This window comes from Mastacembelus armatus, chromosome 22 (genome assembly GCF_900324485.2).
Source record: "Mastacembelus armatus chromosome 22, fMasArm1.2, whole genome shotgun sequence".
NCBI classification, from domain to species: Eukaryota; Metazoa; Chordata; class Actinopteri; order Synbranchiformes; family Mastacembelidae; genus Mastacembelus; species Mastacembelus armatus.
This window is the reverse complement of record NC_046654.1, coordinates 4,988,159-5,009,058: the sequence shown is the minus strand read 5'-3', so window position 1 is coordinate 5,009,058 and position 20,900 is coordinate 4,988,159. Positions and strand designations below refer to the sequence as shown.

At 40.2% G+C, this 20,900-nt stretch overlaps 1 protein-coding gene across 2 annotated transcripts; it reads left to right on the top strand.

Moving 5' to 3' along the window:
• Window positions 1-592: 592 nt before the first annotated feature.
• tmem229b (transmembrane protein 229B) lies at window positions 593-10,228 on the top strand. 2 transcript variants are annotated; one of them, XM_026306570.1, is made up of 3 exons: window positions 593-729; window positions 7,954-8,079; window positions 8,320-10,228. In XM_026306570.1, exon 3 carries the CDS (start codon window positions 8,354-8,356, stop codon window positions 8,969-8,971), a length of 618 nt encoding a protein of 205 aa, XP_026162355.1. In that variant the 5' UTR covers window positions 593-729; window positions 7,954-8,079; window positions 8,320-8,353; the 3' UTR covers window positions 8,972-10,228. The 2 variants fall into 2 exon arrangements, with proteins under 2 accessions (XP_026162355.1, XP_026162365.1); XM_026306580.1 differs by lacking the exon at window positions 7,954-8,079 and having other exon boundaries at window positions 618-729.
• The last annotated feature ends 10,672 nt before the right edge of the window (window positions 10,229-20,900 follow it).

The window sequence follows — 20,900 nt, the reverse complement described above, 5'->3', positions numbered from 1 at the left end:
TGACATAATATGCCTGCTGCACGCGTCATCAGAATGGCCTACACAGAATCCATTACAGGTATAGACTGTTACCAAACAGACAGGAAATGTTGTGATTGTCTGTATTTAGACTAAATCTTGTACAGCTGATAGTCCTTGGACAGTGAAGTCCTCTGTAACTTAACCCACAAAAGACCTATCAAATCACCTACTACTGCTCTGTCCCTCTTCAAGTATCTTTACTCTAAACCAGCGTCTCCTAATTTCTCCATCACTGTATGTGAGTTACCTGTATATTAGTATATTAGTATACTAGTATATTATTAGTACAAGTGTTGCTGTGAGCCATGTACTCTCCATTAGGCTCTGAGTATTATCGTTTGAGCCAATGCTGTGATTAAATATTAACTCATTGAAGCCTGTAAGTGGATCCACGCAGACTGATTGAGGAGCCTTCCCCTCTGGTGACTACAGATCAATGTGGAGCTGCGGTGAAGAAATGGTTAATCAAAGATGCAAGTACAGCGTGAGTCTGTCTGAGCATGTGCTGCTGCTGCTGCTGCTGCTGCTGCTGCAGTGAAGTAAAATGTGTCAGTTTCCATCCGGGAGCAGAGACACCGTGGACAGGACGCCGGCGACAGCGGACGAGCAGCGGGCAGCCACCCAGGCATCCTGGACAAAGTCACCGGGTGATGGGGTTGATCCGCCGGCCTGTGTGCTGAGGGAGACGCCGCTGAGCTCAAGCTGAAGGTAAAAACAAACAGCAGCCGTGCACAGAGGATGGTTCATGTCCGTGTGTTGGAGCGACATGTAGCCAACATGTTAGGACACATGTGTAACTCGCCTACTCTTTGTTTTCAGGTTGGCAGCTGTGGTCCCCAGTTTAATGCGGTGCCAGTTGCATTGTGGGCATTTTCTTATAAAAAAATGATGAACCCTTTGACTTTATTCGGTGTGTTTTTATGCACAGCCGCTGTTGCACCTGTTCAAACACGGATATGTGTCGCTGCAGCCTTAGGTGAAGTCATTAGCAGGAGCCTCCGTGTCTCGCTGTGCGTTGTGGATTTCGATGGTCATGGTTATTTGGCTGTGTGAGCTGATCTAGGTTCAGTTGTAGGGGCTTTTAAAATGATTTGTAGAGCCCGAGGTGCCGCACTGCTCAGTGTGAAGGAGGCGTGATGCTGCTGCGGAGTCCCTTCAGCTGGGCCTGCGCACTGGCTCGGATAGTTTCCAGGGACAAAATAAAAAGGACTCTGGCAACATAGCGTAATTAAAACCCACAGAAAGTATCTACAGAAGCGATTCACGGCTGTGCCGATTGGACGTCTTCGGCTTTAACAGAGAAACCATGCTACAGAACATACAGGCTAAATCCCTCATCAGTGGATTCAATATAAAGCCTGCAGTTCGCTGTCATGTGGGCTGAGATAATCCCTGCTTCTCCCTCTGCAGCCTGTATCCCCATCACCCTCACACTGACTCTATTGACATGTTGGGCCTATTTCTAACTCACGCACTGGCCTTCACAGTAAGGAATCCCAAATGCACCGTGACTGAAACATTGATTAACATAACACCCAGCTCCCCTCAGTGCTGTGTAGACACTTAGTCCAGATTGTTATAGTCATGAGGCCCTTTGGAAGGTTTTCAGCTCCTTTATGCTTTAAGGCAACAGATTAAAGCGCAGAACGATTTTAAAAACGATTCTCTCACCGTGGAGGTTTTTCACAGTGTGTTGTTATGACACTGAATCAAAGTAGATTTCATCTTTTTATGTGCTCAACATAAGACCTGTGCTGCTGTTCAGTCAGAGTCAAGGCTATAAAACCTCACTGAGGTAGAGATATGTAGACTAAAGTATTCCTGTGTTTGAAAATTCAGTTCCCTGTCACAACTGATAAAACTGGAAGCGATAAAACGTCACTTCTCTCTGTAGCACTGTTCCTGTCCAGGGACCAAATTCCTCAAAAGTAAAACTAACTGCAGCCCTGTACACACAGACATATTCAGTGCATGAATTTGGGAAAACCAAATGTAAATTACCCTTATTAAGATATTTGTTATTGAGTTTAAAACCAATATTTTCCTATGCTGCATCCTCAAATATCCAAATCTGTGGCAATGACAATCCAGTGTCCTTCATGCAAGTATATAAAAGGAATTTAATGTTTTAGGCACCATTACACTTGAAAAAGCTCCCTGTTCCTATTTGCATTAACACACGAACATTAAAGAGCATGTTCATTTGTTCAAAGCAGGTGACAGTGTTGCTCCAAATTTCCTCTGTCTTTCAATGGTCTTTGTCCCTAAAACCTTTGCACACCCACCAACATCAATTATGTATTGACAGCGATTGATTATAAAGCTTCTTTGTCTTAAAAGAGATTAACATTCACCTGCATCCCTGCAGTAGAAGCATTGCTCTCCATGGCACCATGATGACCATGTCAGTAAATCTTCTTTCTCTGTAGCTGCTCCAAGATTTTCTAATCTATGGGGCATGACCCAAATGCTATTCAGGACAGCGTCTATGTCTTAGGGTCTTTTATTGCTGCAAAGAGCTCAAGAGATGTAATGAGTGTGTGGGGGTAAAGGGGGGAGGGGGGTGAGACATGGAAAAGAAGACACATCCAGAGAAGGTTTGAACTGTAAAGGCCATTATGTTTAAAAGTAATTTGAGGGATATTTATTGGGAGATTCAAAGAGACCATATGTTACTAAGAAGCAGAGGCACAAATGAAGACCATCCTCCAGCAGCTTAGTTAACCATCCATTTTCTACACCCACTTATTCCTAACCAGGGTCACGGGGACCTGCTGGAGCCTATCCCAGCTCTCTTTGGGTGGAAGACAGGGGTACACCCTGGACAGGTCACCAGTCCATCACAGGGCCACATAGAGACAGACAACCTCACACACTCACACTCACTCCTATGGGCAATTTAGAGTCACCAATCAACCTGACATACATGTTTTTGGACTGTGGGAGGAAACCAGTGTGTGTAATCTGAATGTCAAGAGGTTCACAACTGTGATACCAATCATCAGCACAAAGTGGCATTTTAATATTTTTTAACACACCTCCTTCAAGCCCAGTGCCTGATGGGGAATGTGGATATTGACCACTCCCATACCAAACTAATCTTTTCTTTACTTACCTCAGTCTGTGAAACTGATTCTTTAGTTTCTGTTTCTTACAACTTTGCTCTGAGAGGAAGAATATGTAACTTAAAGTTGGTGGTATGTCTTCCACAGTATATTTAATTATATGACATCACAGTAATATGTCTGTTTGATAAGAAAATTGAAAAGAGAATATGAGGAGGCGTATAGTATTTGATCTTTTCTAATAAAGATAATATCCCAGTGCAGATCCAGTATGTTGGATGGTCACATAAGTGACATGACAGTTATTTTGAAAAGTTATCTGGAAATATAAAAACCTTTGCATATGCTTTTTCTAAACTGTGTTGGAGACAAAGAGCCGTGAACCTCAGATACCCTCACATTTTATTTCTTCCAAATCAATAGAGCCTTTTGGATATTAATCTTTCAGAGCTCAGCTCCTACCTCTCTGTTTACATAGAGCCCTCTTCTCCCAGCACTCTGCTTGTTTTGTTCAGGCTTTCACCTTGCAGATATAGAAAGGATGCCTACTATAAAGTTATATGAGCCTCTGTTGACTGTGCTGTGTCTAGGCTTTTAGTCTCTTGGCGTCTCTCCAGCTCTATCAGAAACTGTACTTGTTTGTGATACCTAGATACTTTATGTGTCTCTGGGGGAATCACTGGATTTAGGATGGTATGAAGTGAGCAGGGAGAAATGTGCTAGTTTGAATCCCTTCAGTGTCTGAGAACGTGGTTGGGGAAATTACATAAAAGTTTGTGGTCTTTGTTATCTTATATTCTTGTTTTTTTAATCTCTGCAGTTTACATTGGGTGTGTTGGATCTCTCTCCTCTAACCTTATTGCAAGGAGTGTCCCTATCAAACCTGTTTATACGTGTAATTACAACAATTACTGTCACGAAGGGATTGAGTTGTGTCATGAAAACAAAAAGGAGCATCAACTCTTCTGATGTGAGACGAGTGGATCACAGAGTATTTAGCATCAATTGATGAATTATGTGATGTTCAACCAAGACAATTAGACAATAAAAATAACTGACTAATCATTTCAGCTCTACATGGGACTTTGCAGTAATATTTTTATTACAACCATACTCTGGCCTTTAGGGTATTACCAGGACCTATTTTTTCCAAGACTGTCTGTGTGTGTGTGTGGGGGGGGGGTGATGTTGTTTAGAGTGAGAGCCAGCTTTCTGTTTGAAAAGCTTTAGCCTTAACATTTTTGTTTGATAAATGACCTAAATAAAGTTTCACTAGTAGCTGTTAGTCTTGTCATATAATCATTATTTGGGCTTAAAACTTTCAGGTCACAAAGAGCAGAGCAGAAACATTAGCTTTAAAACTACAGCATATTCATGATGGTGAAGGCCACTACAAGAGCATTTACAAAGCAGCTGCTTTTTCCATCACCATGTTAAGGAGGTGGTTAGGTCACCTTGGTCACTGGCACTTAGCGGCATCCGATACCGCTGGTTTCTATACGCTGCACTGCCCCTCAAAGTGACCTTCCAAAAGTCTGCATAGGCCTGGGATCTGTGCTAGAGCCACAGCCAGAGAGCTGCAGTGCATGAACAGGGATTATACTATGATGTGAGGTCAACATGTGGTAGGTTTCTGATTAAATCTCAGTGTCAGAGTTCTCAGCTGTCATCATGCTGTCGGCACCTTTATTTTTTTTCCCATTTTTTATTCACCTTTGCCCGACTCTCATGTGGGTCTTGTTTCTTGATGCTTGTCTTTGTTTACCTGCTATCAGAGAAATGTCTACCTGACAGACGTGTCAGTGTTTTTAGCCAGAACCCTCAGCTGAAAGCTTGATCTGTCACATTCCTTCTTTCTGGCTCAATCTTTCAATCTTGCACTTTGAATTGCGTAGTGTATGAAAGGTGCTATACAAATAAATTTGCCTTTGCCTTTCCCTTTCCATTTCATTTAAAAATATACACACTGAGTTGGTGTCTTCCCTCTGTGTCCTTAGACAAACCCTTGGCGCTCTGGTTAGACTTCACTCCCTTCACTCCCTGCTTGCATTGTCTCCCCACGGGTATCGCGAGGTTTACTGAGCAGACAGCTCTATCACATCTGCCATTCTGATCACCATCGCACAGTGATGTCCTGTAGCAGGGTTCAATAGAGTGCAATGGCGAAGCGGGTCGCCGCAGTAGGAGCTGGCAGGAATCTTGCTGATCAATACTTAGGACCAATGAGAGAGCTAGTGGGGTGGTGGGCTGGTGGGTGATATCTTACAACAGCTGCAACAACAATTGCTGCAGAATCAACTAGCACGCAGTGTGTGAACCATCATGCTGAGGCAACGATAGTTCTCTCTATTGAGAGAGTCAATAGATATGGCTAAATACATGCATCAAAAGGGTAAACAGGGACATCATGACCGCCAAGTGTTTTAAGACACTATGTAATCACAGTAAATTTGGTTTGGATCTAGACCAAGATAAATGTTTTTCTCAGGTGGCTGCAGTATCAACTGCAGCTATGCTAATTAATACATATATAACTTATAGCTAGAGCTTTTAGCAGTTAGCATCTTTGCTTGCTGTTGAGTCTATTTATGTGGTTGAGATTAATAGGTTCTCTTTTATTGCATCTTCCTGTGCATTAAGTTTAGCTCTGCAGCAGTGAAGATCCTGCTCTTAGGAATCAAGTTCCCTATGTTCATTTTATTAAAGAACAAATGTGATAAAACCGAGAGTTTATTTCCTCTTTCTATTTACCTCACCAGTTATAAGCCATCTTTGTTTCATGATTTAAACAAATCTGTGTTTGGGCAGTAAAAGGAAATCAGGGATTTCCAGTATAATCTGAACTGTTTGGTCAAAATGCAGTGTAAAGACCAAGAAAGGCTGAAAAACATCTTAAGGAATCATTATGGTATAAAAAACATAAGTGAAACAAGAAGAGAAATACACCAAACAATACACAGGCTTACAGGAGAGAAATCACTCAAAGTTTGTCAATACCTGCAGCTATTTCTTTGTATTCAAATCTATTAAAAGTTTTACATTTCCATAAATAGCATGTATTCATATAACCATCATCCTGACAGATTTGTAAAATGTGGATATAAGTACAGCGAATGAGCCCTTTACCTCGCCAGCATTCTTCTTAAAGCTTTTCATCCAGCTCTGAGTATGCTCATGTATATGTGTGTGTGTGTGTGTGTGTAGATAGTTAGGAAGGCCATTTAGCAGGAGGGTGAGTGTTACAGGGCTGAGCTTTCCAAATTTTTCATTAGCAGCTTAGTGGACATGTGAGTGCTGAACGAAGCAGGCGATGGAGAAAGGGCCGAATGGAAAGAGAGCATGGGGAATTGAATTGTGAAAGAGGGAGAGAGAAAAGTGTGGCAGGAGAATGAAGATGTGTGATCCCTGGGTGAGGGATAGGAAGAAAAACATGTATGCAAAGAGCCCTAGTCACTGCCACTCATTATCTTCTAGACTGTTTTAAATATGTTTGATATTTACTACTAATTACAGATATACCATGGTTTTTTCACCAGGGAAGACATTCAGGTACCTGAAGTTTTTTTTTTTTTTTTTTTTTACCATACTAAATTCTCTCCAAAGCCTATACTGCTTATATCACACACATCTCTCCTCCTGCTGTCTGAGTTAAAATCTTAATCTTCTTACACTCTTCCCATCTTAACTCTAGCAAAAAGTAAGCATATTTCCCCAAGTACTGAACTATTCCTTGAAGCTTACTTGTATTGCTAATCTTATGATTGAGGTTTTTCAACGTAAAGTTAGCAGGAAAAGTCAATTTAACATGCTTTATTATAATAGGCAACTAATCTGAGATGTTCTGATGTAGTAAGCCCTGCGTCTGCATCTGGTTCTCTGAAGAAATATGGTTTGACCCAGGCTTGCTTGGATAGATGTAAGGACACAGTGAGTTTCCCAGGCTAGGAGTGAAAAGATGGTATGAGGGGTTTAGGGAGGTCAGTTGGTCCAGTGCTGTGGCCCAGTTCCTCACATGAAACCCTTGTTCCTTGTTTGAGAGAAATGTGCTAATCCCCATGGGCCCAGTTTGGGCCTAAGCCAGCCTTTGAAGAAAAAAAGAACAAAAAAAAAAGAGCTTTTGTTCTTTAAATAAGCTTTTGTACTCTGAATTTCTTTCTAAGCCTCTATTTTATGGAATGGCTCTGATCCATTGTGTAATGGTTGTTGTTATAGGACAGTTTCCCTTGTAGGCATTGTATAGTATAGATATACACTCAGTGGCCTTCTCAGCTATGTGGTCTTTGAGCTCCTTGGTATGATGCTGTTTCCTTCAGTGTTTTTATTAGACATGCAGTGTGATAAATAGAAGAGAGGAAGGATCCAACCCTGCGTGGGCCTCCTGACAACTGATACCAAAGACTGTGTGTCAAGCTGTGGGATTTGGAGGAAGAGCAGATGATGTAGGCAGTCAGTTGATAAAGCTATACCTTACATAACCCCCCCCCCAGTCAGGAAATAGCATAAAGTGATGGAAGGCCAGTGACTTCAAGTGCCCTGTAGCCCCACAGTTTCTAATTTTCTAATTTAATTATTCTGATTTCAATAAAGTGTTTTGTTGCCTTGTCTTTAATTTGGCATGGCATCATTTGCAACTAAAGTTGTAATCCCAAATATTTCAGTCCTGGTTGATTTGGTGACACTGTGCTTACTGTAGGGAGCAAATGTGGTTTAATGTTATATGTCCCAGAACTCAAGAGGCTGCAAACATTCATTGAGCAGCTCCTTTGTCAGAAACACAATGGAGAAGCAACTGGTGTATCTGTTTACAGTGCAGCCAAACAGACAAAAGTTGTTTTAATAAAGAAGTTTGTTCTGCTTTTTCCATTAGGTCATGAGTAAGCCTGATGATTTCATGCTGTGCACAGCACAAGTAGTTTTCCACACAGCAGCAGGGCACAGTAACTACTCCTTAAAGAACCTGTGAAGCACCTCCATACAGCTCTTCATCGAACAGGTCACTGTGACACCTATTTGTAAATGTATTGCTCCTTGCCATATTTATATATTTATCAGGATTAAATCAACCTTTTATTTCTCCAGTATGAACAAGAGATTTGATTTCATAAAAATCTTATGGTTTATAACTTTGAATGAAATATAATGTAGTTAATGATATTGTCCTGACTTGCCTTTATGTCACTTCCTTACACTTACAACTCCTCCTTACATTTTCTCTTTTCACCATTCTCCTCAGACCTGCATCTCGTTAGCACAGGTAGAAACATTGAATGAAAGAAAGAGGAGCAAGGATGGCGACCTCGGAAACCCCAGAGGTTCCAGTGCCACTGACGGCACTGTCACGCTGGTACCTCTACGCCATCCATGGCTACTTCTGTGAGGTTATGTTCACAGCTGCCTGGGAGTTTGTGGTCAACTGCAACTGGAAATTCCCTGGTGTAACCAGTGTGTGGGCACTTTTCATCTATGGCACCTGCATCCTCATCGTGGAGCAGATGTACCTAAAGCTCCGTGGCTGCTGCCCTGTCCTGCTACGCTGCATCATCTATACTTTATGGACGTACCTGTGGGAGTTTGGCACAGGGCTACTGCTGCGCCAGTTCAACGCCTGTCCCTGGGACTATTCTGAGTTCCGCTACAACTTCATGGGACTGATCACAGCTGAGTACGCAGTGCCCTGGTTCTGCGCCTCCTTTATTGTGGAGCGTTTGGTCATTCGTAAAACACTGCGGCTGCGTTTCCATGAGGGGCCTGAGGACGGTTGGTCAAACCATCAGTCTGATGCTGGAGGTGGTGGAGGGGCAGGAGGAACTTTGTGGAGTGGGAGAAGGAGAGAGAGGAGCAGAGGGTTGGGAAATAATGCTAATGGCTATCTCAAAGGGGAATGAATAAAGGAATAAAACTGACAATATGAAACCAGTCCAGCTGTTCTACTGTCCTCAGCCACTTTCATAAGCAGTCCACCCCACCACCTATATGGGGTGAAGACAGACTGACCGCTGTGTAGTCTGGGCTGGTGTACAGAGCATAAGAACTTTCAGAAAACAAAACCTATCTAGGGTTTCAAACGCCCAAATCACTGTGTGCCCTCTACTGACAACCAAGGGGCACAATAACTTCATGCTGCTGTGTTTGCTGACTCTCATAATGCACACACCCATTTCCATGTGGGAATGACTTTAAAAGAAATCAGGGTCTTGAATGACCAGAATTATACTTACAATCTCTATTGTCCCACAGACTGCTAAAAACTTGGGATAAAAAAACTACTGTGTTATCATGAGGAGGAACAAGTTCATGAACAAGGACACCATCAGTCTCTCTTGCTGCATAGAAAACAAAAGTAAAGTAGCTGTGGTTGGAACATGTCCTTTTTAAAATGTACATATTGTCCTTTAATATTATTCAGAGTACTGTAGTAATGTAGCTATAAACGGCTCTTTAAGAACATAATGTCCACCCTAAAGCATTGTGTGTTAGCTTACATTATGAGGAATGTTTTTTGGCAGTTTGTGAATACCCACAATGCCTAGAAAAATATGCATGTCTGCATGTCTTCCATTATACCATTTTACAGTACTCATTCAGCCGTCATGTTGTATATCTCCTGAGTCATTCTGCTGCTTGTGTGTGGGGGGGATGACAGGAGCTCAGGGGGTAGAGCCATTCAGCTTAGCTGTCAGCTATCATGGTCTGTTCCCAGTTTCCCCCTCCTGACAGCATGTTCAACTGTCCTTGAGCAAGACACAAAACCCCCAAACTGCTTCATGTGAGCAGGTCATGGCCTTGCATGGCAGCTTCTCAGCCATCAGTGTATAACTGGGTATGTGTGTTCACAGGCTACTATGAGACAGTGAAAAGCCACCAAGGAAAAACAGTCCATTCATTGTAATAGCAGTGACACCATAAAATTTTTCATTTTTACACTTTTCCAGAAAGACTTTTCAAGCCTTAATGCCTGCATGTCCACTGTGTGTGCTGAAAAATGTCCTGTCCAATCTGTCAGCATCACCTAAGCAAGTAGTCATTCCTGTCAAATCATGCAGTTTGCCTGTTTTTTTTATTGCCATGGACTGTGAAAGGGAATCTCGTAATCAAACATGTTTATTGATAAAATATTGTTGAATTTGCTGTGATACTGTAAGTGCGACCAGTTATATTTAAATAAGAAAATGAAATAATGCAAATGGAACATTAGTTTTTCATATTGTTGTTTTTTTTTTTTTGACTTGAATGTTTTATTATCTGCTCAAGCTCACTCATGAGCCCGAATGTTCCAGAATAACCGGTATGATGATGGACAGATGAAGATAAGGTAAAATGCAGTAACTTTTGGCATCTATGGTATTTATGAGGAAACCTCACATTGCACCTGACATAAGTATCAGAATTTGCTGCTCAGTTCTTTCTTATATGCCTGATTTGTGAAGTGAGAATATATTTGGTTTCCTTGGTGAACAATGACCTCACTGTTTTTGTACTGGACTTTGACATCTGAGACAGACTGCAGATGGCTTTAAAATGGAACTAAACCTTTTAACCACAATGTAATGGAAACCAATCTAAAATCATCAAAACAAACTTGCTCAGAAATTATACAGTTGAGGAAATATTAGATTAAATGTGGCTTGATGTTTGAATGGTCTTAATTTCATAGCATGTACATGTTACATTAAAAGATTCAGGCATCTGGTGCTTCAGGTAGTTCAAAATGCACAGAATAGCATTTATTTTTTCTGGTGGTGTTATTCTCTGTGTTTCTCCTGTGACTATTTCTACTCTGGAAGTAGACCAAGACTGTGCACTCCTGCATGCAGAAGCTGAAAGTAATGTTTTTAGCCTATAGAACAGGTTGGACACATCCCTTTTACAGTGATTCCAGGATACCAGGTTATTGGCAATATACATGAGATGGAACTGTTTCCTCAGGAGGACAATTTATGTTGTTGACACAATCACTACATTTTGTGCTGACAAAACAGGAACTCACCTTTTCACCATTTTAATTGTTAATAGGAAAGCTGCAAAAAACAAATTGAAATTCGTGTTTCCAATGAAAACACTGGACAAACGTGCAGGTGTGACCTTCAGTGTAGCTGCAGTGAAATGCAGTATTTCCCTGGCTGTCTCCCTGGGGATCCACAGGGTGGATGGCAGGAAGTGTTCAAAATCAACGGTGAAGTGCTGCCACCTACAGGACAATTTGAGAACAAGCTTGGACAAAGAATAATACGTGGACAATCCTTAAAATGAAGTAAAAAATCTGGTAATATTGTTTGTTTGATTGTCTCTTATAACATTTGTATTTACGTTTGTTTGGTATACATGTCTTTTCATACATGAACAGGCTTAAAAGCAATAGAAGCTTCTCACCCAGTAATTACTAATCAGCTCAAGGCCCTTAACATTTTCTCTAAAAATCTAATAAACTACATTATGAGAACTATTATGCAGCTAATATCTTTATACAATTTTACTGCTTTGATGAGACAAATCAAAAGAACATGCAAATAAAGTGTATTTGCTCTCTGCAATATGTGAATGGAAGAGTATTAGGTGAGTGTGTATAGTGTGCTTTGCAGACAGTCTGTATGTGTATGTGCATGTACAATATGTAAAACTGAACTGAATCTCTGGTATTTTTATCTTGAGGCTGCATGTCCAAACGTTTTAAATTTCTCCTCCAAACTCTTGATTTTATCCAAATAGATACACCCATGTACTGCAATTTTTATTTTTTAAATAAAATGTACAGGTTTTTAGTGACATGACTGTACTGTATATCACTCACTTTTATTATGTTAATGTATGCTTTATCAAAGTAAAATATATTTATTTGATCATAAAATCTGTTTTCCATTTGTCTTCTGACAAAACATAGATGCATATAAAGATAGAAAGCAGCACGTTCACAAAACCAAAACAAATACATAATTAAAATTCAAGGCTAAGTTAAATACACTGCAAAGAACAAGGATTAAAAGAACAACAACTATAATGTATTATCTGTCAGACATACAGCAGAATAGAAGTTGATATTCTTTTTTAAAAAGCTATACTGTGAGTTGTACATTGGTTGGTGGCTAATCTCGTGTTAGCGTTAAGCTACATCGGTTTCTATATAAGGGAACAAATCCAAAGGTGGCGGCCCATTGGTTTTTTACCTTGACAGACCCGCAACTTGGCAAAACCGTCGTTTCTTAGGATTTTGAAAGGTCAGGTCAGTGCAGTGCTAAATATCTTTATATTACCTTCGGTCTTTTATGAAAGCGGAGTTGGTGGTTATCCGTGTACTAAACCATGAAAAGCACAGACGTCCGCTAGCTATAATTAGGTCCCTAGCTGACATTAGTTCCCTATCTGACATTAGCTCCCTAGCTGACATTAGCTCCTTAGCTATCATTAGCTCCCTAGCTGACATTAGCTCCCTAGCTGACATTAGCTCCTTGGCTATCATTAGCTCCCTAGCTGACATTAGCTCCCTAGCTGACATTAGCTCCTTAGCTATCATTAGCTTCCTAGCTGACATTAGCTCCTTAGCTATCATTAGCTTCGTAGCTAACATCTTGTGGGCGAACTACATTGACTTACACTAGTAGCTTCGTTAGCTCAGTAGTTAAGTGGCATAAGTTAGAATTACTCTAACATTAATATTAGCAAAGTTAATGATTTGTATTTAATTTCAGGACATTATTATTTTGTGTAAAAATTATGAAAATAGCATTTATTATTAACAAACGAGGTCTGGATGTTAACAAATCTGGCAACAAGCTAAAAGTTAGTCATGGCTAACGTTATCTATGCAGAGTCATATAATGTCACACATTTGTAGGGCTTTAAAGAATTTACAAACAACAAAACATGTCAATAATGGTATTAAGAACTTTATCGTACTGTGCGTTTATCTGCTTAGTGTGTTAATAGAAAAAATAAAAGACAAATTATAAATAATAGAAAATAAATTGCACTAAATCAATTAGCTAAAATAGATAACGTTATATATTAACATCAATAGGTAATCATCTTAAATGATAGGTAAACGCATTCGCTTTAAAACACTACTATATAGTTTCTGGTGGCACTATAGGATTTATTGGACATCTGCACAAACGTTAAGGTTGATTATTTCAATTGAGAAAAAGTGGTGGAACCACAGACTTAAATTGCCATCCACCAAAACACGGATTACCTGCAGTGTGCATTTGCAGTGTAATGCTGCAGGTCATTTGACCCTTGATTCTTTGCATGTTAATATTCTTAGGTTACACAGAAATTCCATGTATAAAATTTAGTAAGATACACCAGATGAAACGATACCAAAGCGTCTCTGTTCAAGTTGTGCTTTATTTGGCAAAAACCTATCATGGGCTATTAACATAGAGTTTATCTCAAACTTTCTTCATTCCCATTTTTTGCATGATAAAAAGGACAAAATCAACATGAGCTGCTATCCAAAGTTGCAGTGCACTGATTCGGCCACATGGTGGCTCTTTTTGACCAAAAACAACAACCTAGCTGTGCTCATGTGGCTTGAGGTCACAGGTTGATCCTGAGTCATCTGTCTGCATTTGTGGATTAGTTTGTCGAGGAAGCTGCTCTCTAAGCAGCATAATATAACTTATACAGTGGCAATTGTAAGGTTTTATAGGATGTAATGTGCCATCTCATTTAGACAGTATAAAGTGTTCATGCCTTTTTGTTTTTAACCATGCGTTTATGAGAGGGTGTGAGTTCATCATTATATAATCAAAAGTAATCACTAATAAACTAATTAATGCATTTAAACAAACCTGTATTGACACATTTTAGTTTGCTTTTAATAAAGACCTCAAGCAAAAATGTCTGTCTTCTCCCTCTCTTGCTGGCACACCTGCATCAGGTAGCAAGAATTTGGGTCATTAACATGTTCTGGCAAATCCTTTAATTAGCTGTGAGCTCCCTGCGGCCACTGGGCCCCTCCACTAAAGCAATACCAACCTGCCTGTATGAGGGTGTGCCCGCTTCACAAAATCTGCTGCAATAATGGCATGAACCTGCCTTGGCCCTGCCTCATTTGGCACTCTTAACATATGGCTTCATCACGCCTCCTCCAATCAGTCACTTGCACTCCAAATATGGAGATTTACAACCTGGGATCAGTGTTGTAGATGAGAAGTTTCCTCCCTGAGGCACATTTTAGGGCCTGTTTTGTAAGCGTATTGTCTCCTATTGTATGTGTATACTGTAATGTGTATAAGGTTTCACTGGGCTTTTCTTGTGTGACTTCATTGTTCTCACTGTCTCGTTTAAAGTTTGTTTAACACAAATGGCTAAAAGGCAAAGTATTCATATATGTAAAGATTCCAGACACTGGCTGACAGATTTCCAAAACACACTAAGATTTTTAAGAAGTCTAATAATAGCCTTATCAAATGAACAACGTAAAAAAGTCAAGCTCAGCTGGAAGGAGACGATCGCTTATCATATTTCAGTAGGAAATGTTCATGTGCTTCACTGTGTAAATAGAAGCTGTAATAATGTTCAAAATAGGTATTAAAAGTTGACAGTAATAAATTTCTTCTTTACAATACTCACAATAAACAAACTACAAGGGTAGGTCTTAGTTTCATGTATTTGGTTTAAACTGCTGGAACCTGAACACATTTGTTATTTCTATTCAAGTGATGACATGAAACATTGTTTGGACTGAATATTTTAATTTGATCATGTGAGTTATTTCATGCATTTGTAATGTGATGTTTTCGTCAAACTGTAACTGTGTGTGCAGGTGCGAAGGGATGGTAGTGTGTTTTCAAGTCTGTTAGACAGCTGAATGTCAGGTCGGCATTGAAGAGAAGTGGGGCGAGTGACGGCGTCATGGTGCATTTGTTGAGCGTCAGTAAGGGTGTGTAATGGGGATGCAGAGGTTTGGCGGAGATGGCAAGCTGACAAAATGAATAGTTCCATCAAATCAGGGCAAAACCTTAACATTTGCATTTCCACTGAATCAGAGCGGTGAAGAAAAAGTTCTCCATTGAGGGGAAACTTGCTTGACGTGTGAATGAGCAAATGCGTCAGGCCTTTGCCGAAACACATTCATGCCTTCACAGCTTTGGACCGAAATCGGTGTCTTTTGCTTCGGTCCTGCTGGAAAAGTCAAACCTTTTTAGTCACTTTTTCCCTCCATGTAGACTGCTTGGCAGTCAGGCCAGCCTGCAGTCAGAATTGGACGAGCAGTAGAGGGAGAATTGCTCGTTGATCACAGATTTTGTCTTGCTTTTGACCTTACTGTTCTGTACTGTATGTCTTTACAGTGTTCTAGTGAGGCCATGGTCACTACGTGGCAAACAAATCTTTCCGCGTGGCTACCAAGCATGAAGTAGTTCAATGCTTCCAAACAGAGCTTGGGTCCTTTGAGGTTAAACCTACCCTAACTTTTTTACTGTCAATTACTGTCTATTTGCCTGATATGGGTCCTAAATCTATACTAGGTGTAGTATGAAACTAAGTACATTCAAATAAATAAGTCATCATCGTTAGTAAAAATGAATCATATTGATTATGCTGATGCCCTGACTTCTTCAGTACCACCAACAGTTTGACATTTTTGGTTTCTAGTGTAATGTCTTGACAACTGTTGGGTGGATGGCCATAAAGTTTGGCACAGATGTTTATAGTTGCTAGAGGATGAATTTGATGCTTTTAGTACCACCAAAAGGTCACAGGTTTTACCTATCCTGTGCAATATTTCAGTCACATGCCCATTACCTGCAGTACCTTGAGTTTGGTGCTAATTTCCATTTTGCCATGCTAAATTCAAAGAGTGAATTTGGTAAATATTATATTTGCCAAACATCAAAGTGTTAGCATTGTCACTGAGAGCTAATAGGCTAACAATAGCATTTATCTCAAAGCACTGCTGTACCTATGTACAACCTTAGTATGGCTGATGACTCTGCTTTAGTGTGTAACCCTAGACTTTTGAACAAACAAACTGTATTTGCATATTTAAGATTTTTGATAAAGTTTTATTTATGGTCATTTTTAACTATGTTGTAAATTGTCATTCATTAATATTTTATCCCTTTCTTTTAACAGCAACTGCAGAGCAATGACCAGAAATACCGTACTAGAAACTCCATGGCGCTGCAAGGTGCTTCATGATGATTTCTCCCTTTTTATACTCTGGTAAGTCTTTTATGTAACATAAAGACCGTACATCACCAAACCTTTAAAGTACAGGAATAGGACAGTACTTTTAGGTTCTTCAACAGGAACAGAAGGTAGCACAGTTTTTATACAGTACAGTAGGATAACAATTAATAGAAAAGTTCAAACCTTTTCTCAACTAAATATTTTCTTCTAACAAGCCTTTGTTTACTGTGTAATGTCTTCTGCATTGCTTGAAATACCACTGAGTAGAAGTGATTTATCTGTTGTCTACAATCTTAGAGAGCCTGTCTTCATTCCAGGTGTATTCCTTGAGGTAACTTTAAAAACACAGCTATTCATTGTCCTTAAGCCTTGTTGAATGAGATAATCTGAGTCTTGACGATGGAGTTCAGAGAGCTCTGAGATGACAGATGCTGAATTGAAATCATCCATATCTTTAACCTGACACTGGTCTTCACTCACGTCTCTTAACCTGTCAGTTAGTAAAATTACACTTCATATCTGGCAGGGCTCCTGTGTAAAGCCACAACAGGCAGACATCATGTTTGTGAACACGTTGACAGTTTGAACATGTGGCCAGCTGTAGTACTCTAGAAACCTACCGTTTTGTTATCGGTCACAGCTTATCTCTTGCAAGGTTTTGCATAACGAGGAAGAACACTGCTTTCCCACACTACTTTACATGTCTTTAATTTCAGGAATACATTTTGGACAAATAAGTGTATCATTGCTGTCTATATAATGTTATAAATATGCAGAGTAAACCACTGAAGGTAAAGTGCTTACCAAACCCTGATATTACTGAATATTAGGTTAAACTTGGAGTTGGGAAGGAAAGGGGAGGGATCTACAACATAACAACTTCAGAGCCACAAAGCCTTTTGTTGAACTTGTTGCAGGCAATCCAATTTGTGCAATATATCAGTGGTGAAAAGTGCTTTCATAACCAGGCAGCATTCGAGCCCAACAGATCTAGGCCTGAGGTCAACAGAGAACCTGCCAGGAAGAAGAAATGTTCCACTGCCCTGCCCTTTTTGTGCTCACTATTTTTCATGCATAGAAGTAGCTCAACCTTGACGTGACACCTTCTGGGTTTTGAATGCAGCCACTTTTATTATTGGTACTTTTACTTAAGTAAAAGAGTTGAGTACTTCTTCCCACCCTGATTACCCAGCCAGGTGGCTGTGGCTCAGGAGGTAGGGCAGGTCGGCCCTGAACCAAAGGGTTGGTGGCTGTTCCACCAGTGTGTGATTGTGTGAGTGATTGTTTGGATGGGTAAATGGGCAAATAGTGTAAAAAGTGCTTTGAGTGCACCTGAGTGTAGAAAAGCACTCTACAAGTATAAGATCATTTACCTTCCTATCCTTTTTTGGGGCTGATTATCTGGTAGAGGTGTCCAGAACTATTAACAGTAGCTCTGCTCTCCAGGTATTTTGCAGAGCAGGAAGAGTGGTAAATAAGAGAGAAAATAAGAGCAATTATTGAAATGAATGCACTACTGCTTCTCCGGCTATGGCTGCAGGTTGAGCCTGCATGCACTGGATCTGCATGCACTGGGGTCATTACACATCAATGTGTCTTCTGCTTCAGAGGGTGTTAGTGTGTTCTGTTGTACACACACTATTTTTGCTTCATATCAAGTTCAGCTTCATTTTATTTGGCCTTTTTGGATGCAGGTTTTTGGGCACTGATTAGTGTGTCTTATTTTTCCAGCATGGCCGATGCCAGCTTCGCTTCAGTCCAGAAGGCCTAAGGTTCCCAGTCTGTTCTGTGTCTTAACATGGTCCACCAAGCTTCAAACAGACGCTACACTGTAAAGGAGTCCAGGTTCATCCTCATTCCCTGCTTTGAAGTGGGAATCCTTGCACTTAGCAGCGTCATAGTTTGGTTTTGATGGGATCCAAATGCAGAGGTTGGCTCTGTTATGTTTGCTCCTTCCAGACTACACATTTTATTCCCACTGTTTTTTTGCCATAAACATGATTTTTGACATTCATTTGGCCACCATCTCTTTATGCATGTAAACATTTATGAAGTGAACAGTTAGTGCCAGTTAGTCCTCTGTTTTTCAATGTAGGAAGTACAACTTTAACATTATACTAATTTAGGAATTATATGGGGATTTAAGTGTTAAGTGTGCTAATTTAACTGTTTTTCAAGGGAGTTGATGAATTTTATACATATATAACGCTAGACTAGATTGGAGGAGATGTGCAGCTTACATGATTTTTCTGCTCATTCTACCTTCAGTGTGTAACTGAGTTCCTGCATAGGAGCGGGAACAAAATAGCTTCAGGTATAAACAAACTGCCATCCCCAAGTTAGGATATAACTGTATTTAACGGCATTGCTGTCACATCACCAGTGTGTTTACACTAATGACAGCTGCTTTGTTAACACACACACGTGTGTAAATGTCTGCTCTCACAATATTTCATAACTTAAACAGGCAAAGATAAGAATCTAACAGTGTTACTCTCCCTCCAAGTTGAGCTGCAGGAGCTTCTTGTTGCATAAGCCTCCCAGGTCACAATCATCTGCCCAATACTTCTCACAGTCATGTTTTCCGATTGTGGGAGAATGACTTGTCTGTAGAGGGAAGTGTTTGTGTTTTCCATGTGGGGCTTCCAAGCTGCTGGCAGAAGTGGTGGTGGAGTCTGACACGGGCCTCTTGAGGAACTCCAACTTGCTCAACCAACTCATTAGGTTGAGCGACTGGCTATGGCTGTGTATGTGTCAGCTGCTGTGTTTGGGTCTCTGTTTGTTCTCATTGCCTTGTTTCCTCTGTACCTACCACTCTGAGCAGCCATGGCCATTTTTACCCAGATGTAGCAACACCTGTGAGGCTTTTGATATAGAAATAGATTTATATGGAAGTTATTTCAAGTGTGGAGACAGTGCACAAAACAGTGGAAGGCAACTAAGTACAGCATATTGACTTAATAGTGGGGAAATAGATCTCAAGTCCTTCGTATTTGTAGTGTAGTAACACTACAATTTTAAAATACTCAATTACAGTCAAAAATCCCCACTTTCACATAGGTTAGGATTATGTCCCAGGAGTGACTAGATTTTGGGGAAACCAAAGTATGTTAGTACTTATACTTAAGTGTCAGAATACTTCTTTCACCAGATACACATGCAGTGTAACAGTAGATTTGTACTTCAACATTTTCAACCAGATCGCTCCTGCAGTTTCAGATAAAATACAAAGCTAGCTGAGTGAGCGATGCAACTTTTTTTCTATTATTTTTTTGTTTATCCTGTTTAATGTGCAGATGCACATTAGCTCAAACATGGTACAGCCTACAGTATGAACCAGCTGGGTGTGTACATGGAACCGTTTTACAGGAGGCTGTAGTGCGGCTGCTGTTTATGCAGGTGTGTTGCACTGTGATGTCTGATTATGAAACATGCCAGACTTTTGTAGCCTTTATTATTTCAACCATTTGCTCTGTTCAAAAACAGCCCCATTTGAGAACCAATGAAAACAGTATGATTTCCGGCCCAGGTCAGTTCTGCGGTATAGCCCCCAGCCACCCCATTTTCCACTCCGGCTCTCTTCACCCTCTCAAGCTGGTTAAGCTGAAAGCAGAGGGGCACAGTCAGCAGTTATTTACAGAGCCACTTTGGTGTGTGGACTTACAGCTGATATTTCCAAGACACAACATTTAGCTGTGGGCAACCTCTGAACTCTCTCTCCCTTCATGTGCTGTCTGGTTATTCATCTTCTCACAGTCATGGAGATGTGAAGAGGGAGCCTGTACTGTAGCTGGCACCAGGCCAGTCTGAGCTGCCAGTCTAAATGTTCATCACAGGGGCAGACATTTTTATTTCACGTGCTTCCTGTAACACTGTTGGGCTTATTGCTTTGTGTAATTACCTCCCTTCAGGAACCAAAACTGGTTGGAGACTGTTTACTGCTTTCTTGAGCTACAAAAAAGTGAAACTCTGTCTTAACCCACCAAAATTTAGCATTTACAAGCATATGAACAAATTAAATAATAAGAATGATAATAACAAAAAGAAAGACATTTTTAAGATGATTAATGAAATTGTTAAAACTAGTGTTACAATACCAAAACTAGGATGTCGATACCAATACCTGCCTAAGTATCTCAATACCAATACAGAAATGATACCACGGAAAAAACTAAACCATGAGGAAAAAGTAATGGATTTATCATTGACAGAAACTTAACACAAAACAAAGAAAAATATTTTGACAGATGTGGAGAATAGGAAAAGTGGCTATAAAAAGAGGCTAAAAAAAGTGAATTATGCTAATCGCAATTACAGCTAAAAAGTTACATTAAACAGATGATGAAAAGACTCCTTTGACTTGGGAAATGTTATCTATAACATTCACTAAGTGCTACCCTGTCGCTCTTTAAATTATTTATATGTATAAGTCAGCACCTCTGTCATGAGGTGCGTTGAAAAGTTAGACATGTTGGCTCCCTTGGTTTGTGTAGGTTTGGAACGTCTTTTCCTGATGGGTTTTACAGTGTCCATGGGCTTGGCCTGACTGTTTGCTACATAAGTGAAATAATGCTATATTTCACTTTGTGTATCTGCTTTGTTTACAGACTGTAGATGATCGCAAAGTTGCTGCCATGCCTTTTTTTTTTTACCATGAAAGCTGCCTGCAGCATACAGAGAGAA

Coding starts and splice junctions, on each gene's coding strand:
- tmem229b (XM_026306570.1), top strand. CDS start 8,354: ATGAAAGAAAGAGGAGCAAGGATGGCGACCTCGGAAACCCCAGAGGTT.